Here is a 16,819-nt window from a genome sequence, read left to right as displayed (position 1 = left end):
TCTCCCCTTCCGATCCCTCTTCTCTGCTTAGTATGAACCCTAGCTATTTAGTGCTAGTTAGTATGAACCCTAGGCTATTTTTAGTGCTAGTTAGTTAATTACTTAGATGGTAATTAGAGCAGTAGTTCCTAGGTACTAATTAGTTAGTAAAAACTAGGTACTAATTAGGTACTAGAATATTTTTATTTATAGTAAGTTTATTTTTAGTAAGAACTAGTTGAATTAATAGAACTAGTTAGTAAGAATTTGTTTCTATTTTTTAGTTAAAGCAATTTTTCCCGCCTCGACGTGGACGATGCCTATCCCGCATCCTCGTCGTCGAGTCGGCGGAGGACGACACCTGCTTGACCAGATCGGCCATGTCCGGGACTGGGCTCCGCCGGGGTGGTACTGGGAGGCGCTACCTACCGGGGGGCGCAGGTTGGTAAGGAGCCAGCCTGTCGTTGACCCGAACCTTCTTTGGTGGCGGTCGCGTGGGCCAGTGACGATCCAGAGGCTTGAGGACTCCGCGGAGGTGGTGCATCACCGTGTCAGTGAGGAGGACGCGCACGTCCATCGCTACTTGTTTGCGTTGGAGCACAGGCCGTTCTCCAATACCTGGCAGGTTCTCCGGGGATCTCACTGGAGCTATGATCCCGTGATGGTTCCTTCTCTGTGGGTGTCCACCGCCCGCGCCGATACCCGTCGTGTGCTAGAGTTTTAGTTGTATTAGTGATGTTATATGTATGACACTATTCGTGATGTATTAGTGATAATATTCGACGATGTACGGACGCATGAGATGATTTACTTTTGCTTATTGAATGCATGCTAATTTGAGTCCTATAAGATATTTTGAAATGTATATCTTGTGTTGCTCAATATCCAAGTGGCCGGTCATGTTTGCAGGTTACACCTCCGAGTGGCCTATGTTTTGCCGGAGTGTTGATTCATTTCCGTTCCGGCAAATTTCAGGCGCTCGATATGTCCTATTTTAGCAAAGGTCATGCCGGATTTTTCCGTGAATTTTGGCATGACTTGTGCCAGAATATGTAGGAAATATCGAGTGCCCCGGATTTGTGTGTTGAGTATCTTGGTAGTTGTCTTCGATCGATTTTCAATTAATGTTTTAACTATGAACATAGGAAATGTCTGACGACGAAAAGGATTTCGGTATTTGCAAATACTGCGAAGACGAGCGCGGCCTGTGCGACGGAATCTTCCTAGATGATGATAGGCGCTTCAGCATCAAGCTGGACGAGAACTTCGAAGTGGATACAGTAAGTCACAACGACAAGTCTTTTTTCGTAATTAAGCATGACATCTGCTTCATTTGCTTCAACTTATATTTTTTTACTATTCTACTAGCGTATCCCCTGCCATGCAAGAGTTTTTGTATTGGATAAGATAGGTTTCAGTCATAGTATGGAGGAAAAGAAAGTTTACTTGAAGACCGAGCATGGTTATATTTTCCATGCAAAATTATACAATTCAGACGACTACACCTATTTTGGATGCAAAACATGGCGAGCACTATGCAAGACTTATGCATTTGAGCCTGATATGGTTATCACCTTTGATATTCGTCCGGAAGATGATATTGAAGGTAATACCGACATCTGGGTCGATGTGCAGACGCCTCCAGTTATACCATTATGTAAGTTTCTCAACCATATTTATGTCTTTGATATTGTTTATTCAAAAATAGTTGACAACTAATTTGTATTGTCAGCTTATTTCGGTGCAAGCAAACATGTCCAGCGCTTGGTAGACAGGACCGTATACTGTCCTGGGGCTGAACTCAACTGCGAGGAGCTCAGTCATTATGTTTCATGGCTTGAGGATCTTGATACTGTCAAGACAAATTTCTTCCTGCATTTAGAAATGTTAGTACTGAAAATGTGCGACCAATAGTGTTCGTAATGAACTACGGTCACATCTATTTAGGAAGGATGGTAAGATTTTTACTATTTGTCATCAGTGCATCTTTTCCATACATTATTTTTGAAGCTAAACTTCATTGCTAAGTATGTTACCGTACGATGTTCTTCAACAGGGACTCCCGATGAATGTTGTGCCTTATGGGATCGAGACTAAAGGTACCATGAGTATTATCAGCTTACGGCCAAGATATCCTACAGATTACTTTAGTGCATTCAAGATTAGCGACGGATGCTTAATAGTGCAAGACTGGACCAAATATGTGATGGGGGAGCGCAGAGAAGTACTAGGGGGCAGCAAACAGATGCGCTACCCACGATTAGGAGATAGGTTCATCTGCATGCTCCAGTTTGATCAAGGAGGAGAGCTATACATGTTTTATGTTATTTTACCTAAGAGAGAGCAGCAGGAGTGATTAGCTAGCTAGAAATGAGTTTGAGGATGATGATGTGCTACACTATTACTATGATGATAAAATAGCTAGTGTTGGTGGTAATGACTATGATGATTATTATTAGCTAGTGTTAGTGGTGATTAAATAAATATTGTTGGTGGTAATGACTATGATGATGATTAAATAGCTTGTGCTGGCGGATTAGATTCAAGTGGAGGCAACATGTGGTGCACATCGAAAGTACTACTAGTCCAAACTAGATCAAGTTTGGATTAGTAGTATACTTTTAACATGCACCACATATTGCCTCCACTTGAACCTAATCCACCTTCATTTGACACACTGTTATGGACATAATGATGTAAACCTCATAACTGGTATTATACAAATATTTGTACGATGGCGCATAAATACACTAAAATTAAAAAAAATAAAAAAAATACTAGTAGCGATGGACAGAAAACACGCTGCAAGTAGTTACCTTAGCAGTAGCGTGGTTCTGAATAAACGTTGCAGCTATTTGTCCTAGCAGTAGCGCGTGCGGGCACGCGTTACTGCTAAGCAATAGCTGTAGCGCCTTATTAATAGAGCGGCCTCCCGCGCTACTAGTGGACACAAAACCCGCGCTACTGCTAGGGTTTTCCCTAGTAGTGGTGGGACATAAGAACCGGAAGAAAACCAGTACGTTTGAAGAAAAAACCGGTACGGATAGTGGGGGTGCTCCTTCAATTGATTGTGTTATTAGGAGTATCGAACCGGAGTAGAGATTGCAACGAATATCGAATCGTATCACATAAATACAAAGATTAGCTGGGATGATATCTTTGCAAAAATAGAAAGAACCGTTGATTATTGGGCATATATATAAATATAAATAGTACTGTACACCCGAACAAAGATACCTGTCATCGTTTCTCAGAAAACCTACTCTGCTACAGACGATATAGACGAGGGGCAAACATAGCAATATCTCCATGGACAAGTATAGGAACCGTTCCCTTGCACCAATCATACTGTGGGTGCTTCTTCTCACGTGCTTCACTACGACCCATGTGCAGTGTAAGTTGATTTCTATTTACCCACAAGTGTTTACGGCTTTTCTGAGTGATTATCTATTTGTTTGTTTGTTTGTTTGTTTGTTTGTTTGTTTGTTCATCAACTACTTATTTGTTTCTAAACAGAGACTAATATGATCATTAATATATTTTCTGTTCCACAGCTAGAATATTGGAAGAGGTGGAAATGGTTAAGATCCATGCAAATGGACTGTGCGTCCTTAATTCGTGCGACCAACCATCGGTATGCTACTACTGCTGTTTAGTAAAGGATCAGTGCTACGGCTCAGTTGATGAGTGCAAGGCCGACTGTCCCAAGATTTCTCCCCTCGAACCGGCGCCGGCGTCCACCATCCTTGCACCATCGCCTCCTATCTAATCGAACCTAATTATATAGTTTTTCAACTTTCAAGTATATATAATGCATGCATGATGTACCGCCGATGAATAATTTGGATGATGCTCTCTATTAATTAGCTCCCCATAATATGAGGAGAGGCAAGAATGCCAAGACGCTGGTGTCATGAACACTGTTTTAGATAGAAGAAAATGTCATGAATGGATTTTGAAATGTGTTAATATTTTCCAAGTGTCATGAGAATTCTTTTTAATTGTACCGACAGTCTTTCAACCGCATGAACAAAGTTTCACATTCCAAGCATATCTTCTTAATGCATGCTATGCTGGCCATTTTTTTAAAACAATGCAAAGTAAATTCCCGTGTAGATATACATTTAAAATTTGGGGGAAAAACTACCTCGCAGAAGCTGAGAGAAAACTGACGCAAAAATTAGAACATTCTAATACATGAGAAATTGAAAACCCCAAATGTAAAAATAGAAATAAAAAATGAACCAAGCATAGAAGCAAATAAAACAAGACACGATTGGACCAACGCTGTATATCGTCCGTTGTGGTGAGACATCTTTCTATCTCGCTACAAGTGAGACATAGACCATCCAATAAACAAATGGTAGAACAGCTCGAATTAGGGACGCTCTAAATGGCCCAACCAAGTTGGAAGCGGTTGGTTGGCTTCGTTTGTTTATTTCGTCAATTTTTACAGTTTTTTATCTTCAAAATATTATAAATATAAGTATCTTTAAATTACTTTACTAAGTTTTGGAAGAAAAAAAAAAGCTGACTGTGTAATACAAAATTTTCACATAATGTAAATAATTGTTCAAGTAATTTCTAAATAAAATTAATTTTACGCAAAAAATCATTCATCATATTCTAAAAATGTACATGCGTCTCAAAAGTATGTTTGTGATTGTTCTTTAAAATGTTCATATATCATAAAAAAATGCTCACATAATTTCAAAAAAAATGTTTCATAGCAGTCAAATAAAGTTTTTGACATTTCAACAAAAATGCTCATAACACTTCAAAAACATCACATATTTTTTTGAAGTATTGACACCATTTTTGAAAAATGCTCCATGCGTGTTGAAAAATTGTTCACCTCCTTCCGCCAATTATGAAGCTTCTAAGTGACAAGCAAATAAGTTTTGTCAGAAAAATTGGGTTTGAGAGCTTCTTGTCCATGATATATCTGGAGGTAAATAAGGGTCATATGCTATGGTTGGTTCATAAAGGCTCTTGAATTTGCAGGAGGCATATTAATTCTAGTGGGGCCGCTTGTGAAGTTATTCCTTGGAATCCCTTCAGGTCCAATCCAGGTTGTGAGGGTCTTTATGTAGATGATGCTCTCAATTATCCGCTCATAACAATAGGAGAGCGAAGAATGCGAAAACGGTGTTGTTTTTTTACATTTTCAAGTTTTTGTAAGAAATGTCATGAACATATTTCAAAATGTTTGAATGAACTGCGTGTGCTATGGTTGGTTTTCTAGAAGTGTCCTTTTTTACATTTATGATCATGTTTTAAAGAAATGTTATGAATATATTTTGAAATATTTGAGTATTTTTGAAGTTCCATGAGAATTCTTTTTAATTGTATGAACATTTTATTAAACTGCATGAACAAACTTTCACATTCCATTAATAAATTTTTAATGCACGGTGAACATTTTTCAAACTATGTAAAGTAAATTCCTATGTAGATGTACATTTAAAATGTGAAAACCCACCCTCGCGGAAATGAGAGAAAACTGACCCAAAAATCAGAACATTTTTAGTACATGAGAAATCAAAAAAATCAAAATGTAAAAACAGAAAGAAAATAATGAACCTAGCGTAGAAGCAAATAAGAAGGCACTACTGAACCAACCCTGTATAGCGGCCGTTGAGGTGTGGCGTCCTTCTATTTCGCTACAAGTGATAAATAGAGCCTCCAAGAAATAAATGCTAACAAACACTTGGCTTGGGAGCGCCTATGTCTCGCCTGTTGTGAGATGGTAGAACCGCTCGACTTCGGGCCAGCCTAAATGGCCTGCCATAGTTGGAAGCGACTGGTTTGCTTTGTCCTGTTTTTAATTTTGATATTTTTATTATTTTTCAGAATGTTATCAATATGCATATTTCATAATCACTTTACTAAGTTTTCGAAAAAAAAGACTGACTGTGCATTAAGATAGGCCACATAATATACATAATTGTTCATGTAATTTGTAAATAATCTTCATTTGATTAAAAAAATTGATGATATTATAAAATGTACATGCGTTTCAAAAGTATGTTCGTGACATTAAAAAAATGTTTATGCAATGCAAAAAATCGCATAATTTTGGAAAAAGTTTCGCACCATTTAAATAAAGTTTGTGACATTTTAAAAATGTTCATAACACTTAAAAAGCATCACACATTTTTAAAAATATTCATGACATTTTCGAAAAATACTCCATCCATGTTGAAAAAATGTCCACCTCATTCTGCCAATTATGAAGGTTCTAAGAGACAAGAAAATAGGAAAATTGGGTTTGAGAGATTTTTGGAATCCCTTCAGGTCAAATCCAGATTGTGAATATTTGCTCATAATAAGAGGAGAGGCAGGAATGCGAAAGCGGTGTCATTTTCTACATTTTCATTAACATTTTTTTTAGAATTTGTGAGTATTTTTGAAGTTTCATGATATTTTTTTAATTGTATGAAAAAGTTAAACCGCACGAACAAACTTTCACATTCCATGAATATCTTTTTAATGTGTGGTGAACATTAAAAAAAACTATGTAAAGTAAATTACCATGTAGACATACATTTAAAATGTGGAAAAACCACTCTCGCAAAAACGGGTAGAAAACCGACACAAAAATGAGAACATTTATACATGAGAAATCTTTTTTTTTGCGGGGTTATACATGAGAAATCTTAAAGCGAAAATGTAAAAACAGAAAGGAAAACCCCTAGGGTCAGAAGCAAATAAAAGAACGCTACTGGACCGACAATGTATAGCATCCATTGAGGTGAGGCGTCCTTGTGTGCATTTGGGTTACGACAAGAGTCGGTCGCCACCAAGACTCCAAATTGGGAAGTTTGTCGTTGCACACACGACAAAGACTGACGATGAAGGAAGATGCGCCGTCAAAATACACTGTCAGACGCTCCAGCAGCCGTCACAGTCCTCTTACTTGGTTGTCCTAGCATGTGGCTGCAGATTCAACCGACAAGCATACCTGTAGATGCCAACGAATTTGAAGGTACAAGACACCCCCCGACCCCTCATGACGGCTGCCCAGCAACGCATGACCACGAGGCCAATCGCACATCCGAGTGGAGGACTGGCTAAGTTGGACACATAAGGCTGGTGTTGGCGCATGACCACGAGGCCAATCGCACGGCCGAGTGGAGGACCGGCTAAGTGGGACACATAAGGCTGGTGTTGGCGCATGACCACGAGGCCAATCGCATGGCCGAGTGGAGGACGACCTAAGTGGGACCCATAAGGCTGTTGTCAATGCCTGCGTACTTGCAGACGAAATCGTAGACACAGCGATTCCTCTTCATTGGAGACCGCCAGTCTAGCCAAAAACCTCCCGCCGCCGCTGCACAGCCGCGCCCTCTTTCTCCCGTCACCACAGGTAGGTCACGTCTCATTGCTGGCAGGCACTAGAGTGAGGGCCTATCGGAGCAGAGACCTCCTCGCCGCCACCTTCATTGGCGACCATGCATGGGCTCAGTCCGGCCATTAGTCTCTCGCAACGAGGACAAGGTGGCGAAGGAAGGGCCGGCGGCCAGGGCCCTAAACAGCCGGCGAACGTTCGCTGTGAGGGGTGTCATTTGTGGACCCTTTTTTTTGGTGGGCAGTTTCTTGGGAGATGCATGGCATTTTCTTGAGAAACTGCCACCACATTCATAACCTACAACAGGATGTAGCACATTATGAAGAAATGGAATATTCTTGGCGTTACGCCTAGGGTAGGCACTCCCTTGGGAGTCTATGCCGGTGCGTTCCCTCCCGTGCGACGGCGTCACGTCTCTTCACGCCAGTCCAACCGCTGACACGTGGGGCCAGACCCGCGTTCCAGCCAGCGCGGTGCTTCTAATCTAGCCTCAACCCTAATGTGAACCTTCCATTTACGAATTAAAAATCCCCATTACGTTCTTAGCGGTTTCCACTCCCTCCCAATCTCTCGCCAGCGTGACTGCTACTTTTAATCAATCCTCTTTGCAGTTTGCTTTTGTGCCTCCCCCTCCATCCCCTCCAACCCCACAACCACAACCAAACCAAACGCACGACGCCCACCTGTCTCCTCCCGCACGCACGCCTCGAACCTTCCCCAGGCCGCGGAGGAAGGGAAGGGAGGAGCGATGGGCGAGTACTGCGCCCCGGCGGCGGCGGCGGAGGCGGAGGGGGAGCGGCCGGTCGCGGTGTCCGTGCTGCCGCTGCCCCCGGTGGCGGCGGCGGGCAGGTACCTGTACGGCGACTACGACCGCTGCTCCACCAAGCAGGTCTTCGACAACCTCCACGGCAACATCTCCCTCGACCCCGTGCGTGAGCGATTCGATTCCATTGCTTCCCCTTATCCTCTCCTCCGCTCTCCTTCCTCCTGCTTGCTTTGTTCCCTTGCGGCGGCTCGGCTGGCTGTGTTATCGTGGGATTGGTTGCTTGGGTGCGGCTTCGGTCCGTCGGTCTCGGGTTGGTTGGTTGGCGATTCGATTCGATTCGTTTCGGGCCTTCATCGCGGCGCTCGCTCGATCCTCCGCTACCGCGCCGCATTGCTTCCCCACCCCACAATCTCTGCCCGCGCGCGGTCCGAGTTTTTTTTTTCCGACGAGTATGCGTTTCCTTATGTCTGTTTGTCATCGTCGGCCGCTGCGATTCAGTCCGATTTCAGTCTCGTGGAAATGGGGACCAATCGATGTGCTGAGAGTTCGTTTCCTTGTGCTCCACGACGGGACCAAACAGCAACGACAGCGCAAGTCCCCGTCCAGCAGATTATCTCCCCCCAATGCATTACCAGTATCTGCGCTGTTTTTCCTCTTCAGATTTTGGGCTGTATGTTTATGTTGTTGTGGCGTATCAACTGCTTCTTACTAGCTCCGCATGTGCCGTTCCGTTTTAAAATTCGGTGGCTGCGCCATGTGCCCGACAGTTTTTAAAATTCGGTGGACCTTTTCCACGCTTGCTTGTGCTAATGTATGGCCTGTTTCTGTTTCCTCCACCGGAGAATGAGAATATTGTTGTCGCCTGATCTGAGGTCAACCTTGAGAGCGATGGGTACTATTATAAATGGTTATTATGGGATTCATAATTAATAAACGTATTATGCTTTCATTGGCCGGTTTATTATCTATTATTAGTGCTTGGGCTGTAACGTGCGTCCACAAGTAAATGGAACAGTTTAGCAATGCACCAGAAGGACAGTTTCAGCATCTCACTTCATGGCTATTTTTGGCTTGGCCACTCTCTGTGCTTTATTGTACCGCACTACAGTTACCACTGTCTGGTGTAGCTGCTGCTCTGCTTATGGCAATTCGTAACGTCCCTACTAATGTGGTTGATCTATTGATCACGACTGGTTTGTACTTAAGGTTATATGTACTGGGCCCCTTTTACTTTCCACCATGGATAGTAGCAATCTGCATCCTGTTTTAACATTTCAGCATTCTGAATTCGAATAACTCAGTTCTGAGCACTGGTATCCGATGGCACTAGCACTCGTCTATTTTCAGTGCTACAAATTAACATGATTTGATACTGCATATATGGATTTAAGTTATGCTGGGTCCCTTTTACTTTCCACCATGGGCAGTAGTAATCTGCAGACTGTTTTAGCATTTCAGTATCCTGAGTTTGAATAACTCAGTTCTGATGGCACTAGCATTGGACCATCTTCAGTCTTGCAACCAATTAACAGGATCTCATGCTGCATATATGTATATTCCTTTTATTTAAACTTAAATGTGTTCAACCATTGAGGATTCTGTGGGGAGTTCTCTGTGTACTACAGTATTTAATGATCATTCATAACTGCCCTTGTCTTCTTGCTGTTGGCCAAGTGGTTTTCCATTTTAAGCTTCAGTGCTCTGCATGCGTTGCAAGTACAACCTACACCTGCTGTTTCTTTTCATGAATAAATAGTTGCTTTATGTTACTTGGATGCGCGGTCAGTCATCAGTGAGTATACAGTGATCACACTAGTCGTCTATTTCATATATATGGAAAAATAGTTCAACTTTTACTACTACTTTTCTGTATGTCTACTGAGAAATAGAAGCTTTAGATAATTTCTACTCCCAACTATTCATCATCTGTAATAAGAGTCACTTTCTCTGATAATTTCTGTTCCTTTAGCTATTCACTTTTCTTCAATAATAACAATTACTTCCTCTGATGTGCAGTTGGCCCGTGAATTTGTCGATACAGAGGAATTTCAGAGGTGACTTGAGTTTTCCCAAATTATTGCTGCACATTTCCCTATTTAACTTTCTAGATGGCCTAATTATGTTTTCATTTCATTGCATCATTTCATCCAGGTTGCGGGATCTGAAACAGCTTGGTGAGTTTTCTTCCCTTGCTAGAGAAACCATATTGGCAACTTTGCCTTCTATCTTGCTGGGAGTGTCAGAAATCTAAATGGAGTCCCATATCCTATGTTTTTTTTTGTGTGCTAGTGAATAGTGAAAGTGCATTGCTACTTCAATTTTGTCAGGCAACTGTGGACTTCTTTGTGAACAGTGTTTACTGTATACTCCCTCCGTCTCGATTTACTTGTCGCGGAAATGGATCTATCTAGATGTATTTTAGTTCTAGATGCATCCATTTCTATCCATTTCTGTGACGAGTAATTCCGGACGGAGGGAGTATGATTTAGATTATCTTGAAAAAAAAATCTAAAATGAAGAGTGCTGTGAGCTTCTTTTATGGGTAATCCAACTCTGATGAAATTTACAGTTCATTGATGTTTGTGTGACATGCTCTGTATGCTTTTCAGGCCTTACATATCTGGTGTTTCCCGGGGCTGTCCACACACGTTTTGAACATTCCTTAGGTGTTTATAGACTTGCTGGGGAGGCTATGAACAATCTTCAGAAGTACCAGGTTTGTACCATGGAGCACTGTCTTGACTGATATATACTGGCAAGTGACAGTTTACTTAGTAATGCAGAAGCTTATGCATTTTTTTTCACTCAACAGGGAAACGAGCTTGGCATTGACCGCATTGATGTTCAAACTGTGAAACTTGCAGGTTGGTGTTCTCAACCGTGGCTCAACAAGTTTTGCTTGTTAATGATCTTTGTGATAATTCTGTTCAGGTCTCTTACATGACATTGGACATGGCCCCTTCAGTCATCTGTTTGAGCATGAGTTTCTTCCTCGTGTTCATCCAGGATCAACATGGTGATTCTCTTTTCCAACTACAACATTTTGTTTTAGTTGTCAAGGTGCCACGCGTGTGAGCATATTAACATTGCATGGTTAATGATTATTCATCCACTTATCCGTGTTTCCATATGCCTGTTAATCTGTTAAAGTCTTCTGGAGATTTTGGTTTAACATTTTAATAAATAAAATCTCATTTGCTTATTCAGGTCCCATGAACATATGTCTGCACTGCTTCTGGACAGCATTGTCGATAAACACGCAATAGATATTGAACCTGATTATCTGAAAGTTATCAAGGTAAACTGCATTTCATATAAGAACTTGTGGTGGCACCAACTTAGTTATCATTCCAATTTTGAAGCGATCTTATGGGTCATACAGAATTCAGTAAATTGTGCAATCTGCCATCTCTAGGTAGTACTGTTATAAAAAAAATGAAATGAAAAACCTGGAGTAGTCGGGCATGATGTTCATTTGTAGGGTATCCTGCATAGCTTGTAATAGTACAGCACAGTGTGTTGTTCTAAATTATTAAATTCATACCCTGCTCCTTCAAAAATATCTGCAGGAAATGATAGTTGCAAGCTCTGACGTCTCCACAGCAGAAGTATGTATATTGTTCTCTCCTACTATTGTAATCACCCATTTCGATTGAAATAGATTGATTAAATGTTGATTGGTTCTTCACAGGGTGTGAAGGAGAAGCGTTTCCTTTACGACATTGTTGCTAACGGGCGCAATGGTATAGATGTTGACAAGTAAGGGCCTTCTTTGTATCGTGCTTCCAAATTTCGTCCATAAGTCTACCATTGTCTCTACCATCATCTGGTTATGGCATAACCTAGAGTAATGATGCAGGTTCGACTACATTGACCGTGATTGCAGAGCATGTGGTATTGGGAGCAATTTCCAGCACTGGAGGTATATTTTGCCATCAAACGTGCCAACTTTCTTTTGCCCGATTGCCCCTATGACCTTGTTGAGAATATGAACACATGCATTCCAAGATCTGCACTGTTGGGCAAACTGACAATGCCAAATAATTACGTAGATACGCAATGTTAACATAATTGAAGATATGATTATGATGATGAAAGAATGTCGGATACACTGTTGGCAACATTTATGTCCTGACAAGAATGCCAATGATTTTGTGATCATGAGCATTTAGGGAGAACTTGTCCATCAGCATATCTTTGGCTAGACGTTGATCTATTAGAAGATAATAAAATACGGACAAGTAACGTGGAAAACTTAGACCCTGTTCTCTCATGATGTTTAACTTTCCCTTTGATAAGATAGCGCTGTCTTGGTATTGCTTTTCAGTAGGTAAAAGAGCGTTTTCATATAATTAGCTGGTTCATACAGGGCCTTCTAAGATCAAACAGACATTATCTTTTCAAGCTTTTATGTGAGACATGCACTAATCATTGTGGCTGAACATTTGAAATAGTTGCGCTGTGAAGGTGTTAGATTTGCGACTTGCCACCAAACTCAAGCTAATTGCTGTCTTGTCTTCTTTGGGGAAATTCACTTGAGGTCTTTTTAACATTTATCACCATGATAATTATCATACCATGTGGTTCATTGCCATTTTTCATGCAGGCTTTTAGAAGGTATGCGAGTGATGGGCGATGAAATATGCTACCCTGCCAAAGACTGTAGGTCTAGTATATAACATTCATCTATTTCAACTTGACCCATTGCCATTGTTTTCTTTTTCTGTAAGTATCTAATACGTGACTTGGTATACTCCACTTGGAATTACAGATCTGAGCATCCATAAATTGTTCACAACACGTGCTGATCTGCATCGGACTGTCTATACCCATGCCAAAGTAAAGGTACACGTTCTTTATACTCAGGGTTTTCCAACTCCAGCACATTATTGCCTTATTTACATTACAACATATCATGGTTACATCAAGAGAACCCATAAGTCCATATGACTGTATTACATTACACTGAGACTTCCCGTCAACAGTGTTAACTGTTCTCATAACAGGGTATTGTAGATGATCATCATAGTAGGGTATTTAGAATTTAAGATGAAGTTCTCGTGTTTAAATAAAAATGGTTATGCTGTCGTGATCTCGTTTTTGGATGTCCTAAGTTGCTTCACCAATTTATACTGCTAAATGTTTATGCATAAGAAATCTGCACTCCTGTAATATATTGCCTTCTTGTTTTTGTATGTCCTTTAAGTTGCATCACCAATTATAATGTTAGCTACTATGCCTGCAAAAACACATTGCCAGTTCCAGTTATCTGCAGTCTCATGTGCATTGCTTTCTTTCTCTATAAATGGAACTGTTTCTAACAGTCTTCAATCGCTAGGCTGTTGAACTGATGCTTGTGGATGCGCTTGTTGAAGCGAATGAATACCTGGGAATATCTTTGCATGCCGATGATCCAGAGGACTTTTGGAAGGTTTGGTGTCAGATAATGTTATTTTTGTTACGTTGATGTTTCTTTTGTTGGTCTATCCCTCTTACTTGCACAACTCGGGGATTTCCAGTTGGATGACACAATCGTGAAAAGCATCGAAACTGCTCCCAACGATGAACTGAAGAAAGCAAAGGAAATCATTCAGCGTATTCGCCGGAGAGAGCTCTACAAGGTAGCAGTTCCTTTCAGTTTAATACTTGCATAACCTGCAGCATCTCATTTTATGTTGTGGTCTTGCATATGTATTTTGATTCAGTTAAATTCTTTTGAGTTGCAGTTCTGCAATCAATATTCTGTTCCAAAGGATAAACTGGACCATTTCAAGAATATAACTGCACAAGACATAGTTTGCTCACAGGTTCATACCGTCTTCACACATTTGAGTTGGTTCTACTATCTGACCTCTCTGAAACTAACTATAGAAGTTACTTGTCTCTAACCTTCCATGCCTTCAGATAACTTCAAAGGTGCTGCTGAAGGAGGAAGACGTGGCGGTCAGCAATGTCAAGATTGACTTGACACGTGGGAAGGACAACCCGCTCGAAAGGTTTTTGAATGCCTGAACACCCATGAGTCCCACCCTGTTATTTATCTTCCAAGTTCTGCTTCTAACTAGTCGCCCTCTTTTTTCGTTTTAAACGCATAATGGCGGCCATTCCACAGCATCAAGTTCTTCAAGGTATCTATGATCATCTTCACATGTAGGATATGTATGGTGGTTATCATATTATGCCTTGGCATTGGTCTAAGTAGCAGTGTTGTGATGCCAGGATTTCGGATGCGAAGAGAAGTTCCCGATAACGGACGAGCGCGTGAGCCACCTGCTGCCCGTGTGCAACCAGGACAGGATCGTGAGGGTGTACGCCAAGAAGCCGGAGCTGGTGAGTGAAGAAGAAACCATGCGACTAGCAGCATACGTTCACTGGCTTTGCATTGCGATTGAATAACCTGAAAACCTTTGTGTTCGCAGGTGGAGGCGGTGTCGGAGGCGTTTGAGAACCTGCAGCTGAGGATGTACGGGGAGAAGACGCAGGTGCATGGCACGCCCACCAAGAAGAAGCGCAGGTTCAACTAGGCTCTAGCTGCGGCATACCACAGGCAGGCAGGCAGAGTAGGAAACGAAACAAACGACATATGGAGGGTGGACATATATATACATATACATATATACTTACTAGTAGAGTCAGTTGGTTTTAGCTAGGAAAGTCAGTCAGTCAGTCAGTCAGTCTGCGTAGGGAAGTTAAAGGGAAGGACGACACACGCACTCACTGTTGAAGTGAATTGTACAGTTTTGATGCACGGAAACGGGGGAAATTTTACCGTCGGCGGCATATCTAGTGTAGGTACTGACTGACACACAGGATGGCTGCCGGGTGCATGCATGGTGCCTTGTGATTTGGCCATACACTCCCTCCCCCGTGTCCTCCGTCTGCTTACCTTACCACCTACTCCCTCCGATCTAAAATAGATGACCCAATTGAGTCATCTATTTTGGAACGGAGGGAGTATTACCTATATCTATATGGATGATGATGATGATGATGACACTGCTACCAGTTACGGAATGGTGAATATATATCACACACATAGAATCCCTTTGCATGATGATCGAGAGGCTTCTTTTTGGCTCTGTTTGAATTTGAAAGAAATTTGCGTGTCAGTCTGTACAAAGTTCCATCTCACCCTTCCAATTCTCCTTTCGAGGTTCGAGGGTAATTTATACTATACATTATACACTGTCCATGGACGGCGGCGAAAGGGCTAGTCCGCAGATACGGATGCAGTAGCCGGTCATGCAACGTTATCCACAAACATTTCAAACAGACCACCTCGTAGGCGTGGCTGCCCTGTTGTGGAAGGGCGTCCCTCCAGCTGTGGAAGGTCTGGCGGGCGGCTGCCTGTCTTGGGCATCAATGTCGGCTGATGCATGCTTTTGACCGGCATGAATGCAGCGTGGGAAGTGGCGCGTGCATTGGACGAAAAGCCCAGGAGAGTCGGGAAAAAGTTTTGTGGTGGGCCAGGTTAGTCTGACGCGGGCATGGCAGCGGTGCGGACGGCCGCAAAGCCCCCATCCCCTAGTTTGTCTCCGGTTTGCGGGGCAAACACGTCCGGGCGGGCCAACATTGAGGCCCAATGTATTTAGTCTGATGATTTGTTGTTGCGTTTATTTGCACATGTGGCAAACTTTACTACCCTGTGGATGTAATCTGTGTAATACTCGTAATATTCCTGCGTAAATTGCTTGTTTAGTTACCGCGGTTTGATTTCCACGGTACACTAATGGACCGAACGTTCTGTCAGCCATTGACAGGCCATAATAACCATGGGCCACATACGGGTCGTAGTAACCATGTGCCACATACGGGTCATAAGAACCTCGAGCCACAAACGGGCAAAAAAACAACATGGGCCACAAATGGATTGAGTAATGTTGTACATCAAAAGGCCTAAAACACAACATGAGCCACAAATAGACTAAAAGCACAAGGACTTGCCAATGGTCCCAAACACATAACGGATCGTTAACAAGCCAAAAGCCATCTAAGACAAACCACATCCATAATGGGTCGTTAATGGGCTGAAAGTTACTACGGGCTAGAAACAACCCAAAGGATCCACGTGCCTTTAATGAGCCGAATGAACAAAACTGGCCCTTTTCAAAAGTTCAACACAAAATGGCCTTAATATGAAAATATTTTACAAAATGACCCTCTTTTGCATGACGCCCAGGGCTAGGGCGTCGTGCTAAAGAGCATAACGCCCCGGTCTTCTAACTTCACTGAAAATTCTATCATTTGGATCGGATCATTATTCATCCCGACATGGAATTTGAAGCTTCATATGGCATAGGTGTTTAGGTTCCCTAACAAAATTCAAGACATGTAATTGCAAATATTCAATCATTGAAAACTTGCCACTGTCACTGCCCCTTTGAGATGCCGAGCTTCTTTTTTTCTTCAGTTTGAATTTGGTGAAGGAATTTTGGTCATTCTGATTATACGTTGATGTGTATCCTCTGCCGTGCAACAACGTATCATTTATGTGCTGTCTCTTGGGACTGTTTTGTAGAGAAACCATGTATGTTGTATGTTGCTACTATTATGAATGAATACATGGTTCTTCTAAAATAAAAGGGAAGGATCGGGCCAAGTTCAACTCCTTGCTCTATTATGAATGAATACATGGTTCTTCTAAAAAAAAAGAAGTTGAACTCCTTGCTAGAGCAGTTCCAGGGGTTGGTCAAGTGCTTTAAACTATAAGTATACATAACTTT

The 16,819-nt window shown here is 41.9% G+C and overlaps 1 protein-coding gene across 2 annotated transcripts; it reads left to right on the top strand.

Moving 5' to 3' along the window:
* Positions 1–7,970: 7,970 nt before the first annotated feature.
* On the top strand, positions 7,971–15,155 carry LOC123068177 (deoxynucleoside triphosphate triphosphohydrolase SAMHD1 homolog). Of its 2 annotated transcripts, XM_044490661.1 has the most exons (19): positions 7,971–8,258; positions 10,113–10,150; positions 10,248–10,270; positions 10,706–10,812; positions 10,909–10,960; positions 11,028–11,112; positions 11,304–11,394; positions 11,666–11,704; positions 11,788–11,855; positions 11,956–12,018; positions 12,703–12,758; positions 12,868–12,941; positions 13,435–13,527; positions 13,616–13,717; positions 13,823–13,903; positions 14,001–14,092; positions 14,209–14,224; positions 14,316–14,426; positions 14,516–15,155. In XM_044490661.1, exons 1-19 carry the CDS (start codon positions 8,079–8,081, stop codon positions 14,618–14,620), a joined length of 1,476 nt encoding a protein of 491 aa, XP_044346596.1. In that variant the 5' UTR covers positions 7,971–8,078; the 3' UTR covers positions 14,621–15,155. The 2 variants fall into 2 exon arrangements, with proteins under 2 accessions (XP_044346596.1, XP_044346595.1); XM_044490660.1 differs by having other exon boundaries at positions 14,209–14,426.
* Positions 15,156–16,819: the final 1,664 nt, after the last annotated feature.

This window comes from Triticum aestivum, chromosome 3B (genome assembly GCF_018294505.1).
Source record: "Triticum aestivum cultivar Chinese Spring chromosome 3B, IWGSC CS RefSeq v2.1, whole genome shotgun sequence".
Lineage (NCBI taxonomy): Eukaryota > Viridiplantae > Streptophyta > Magnoliopsida > Poales > Poaceae > Triticum > Triticum aestivum.
Note: the sequence above shows the minus strand (reverse complement) of the source record. Positions and strands in the feature narration are given on the sequence as shown.

Coding starts and splice junctions, on each gene's coding strand:
- LOC123068177 (XM_044490660.1), top strand. CDS start 8,079: ATGGGCGAGTACTGCGCCCCGGCGGCGGCGGCGGAGGCGGAGGGGGAG. Junction 10,151..10,247: donor GATACAGAGGAATTTCAGAG/GTGACTTGAGTT, acceptor CATTTCATCCAG/GTTGCGGGATCTGAAACAGC. Junction 11,395..11,665: donor ATTATCTGAAAGTTATCAAG/GTAAACTGCATT, acceptor AAATATCTGCAG/GAAATGATAGTTGCAAGCTC.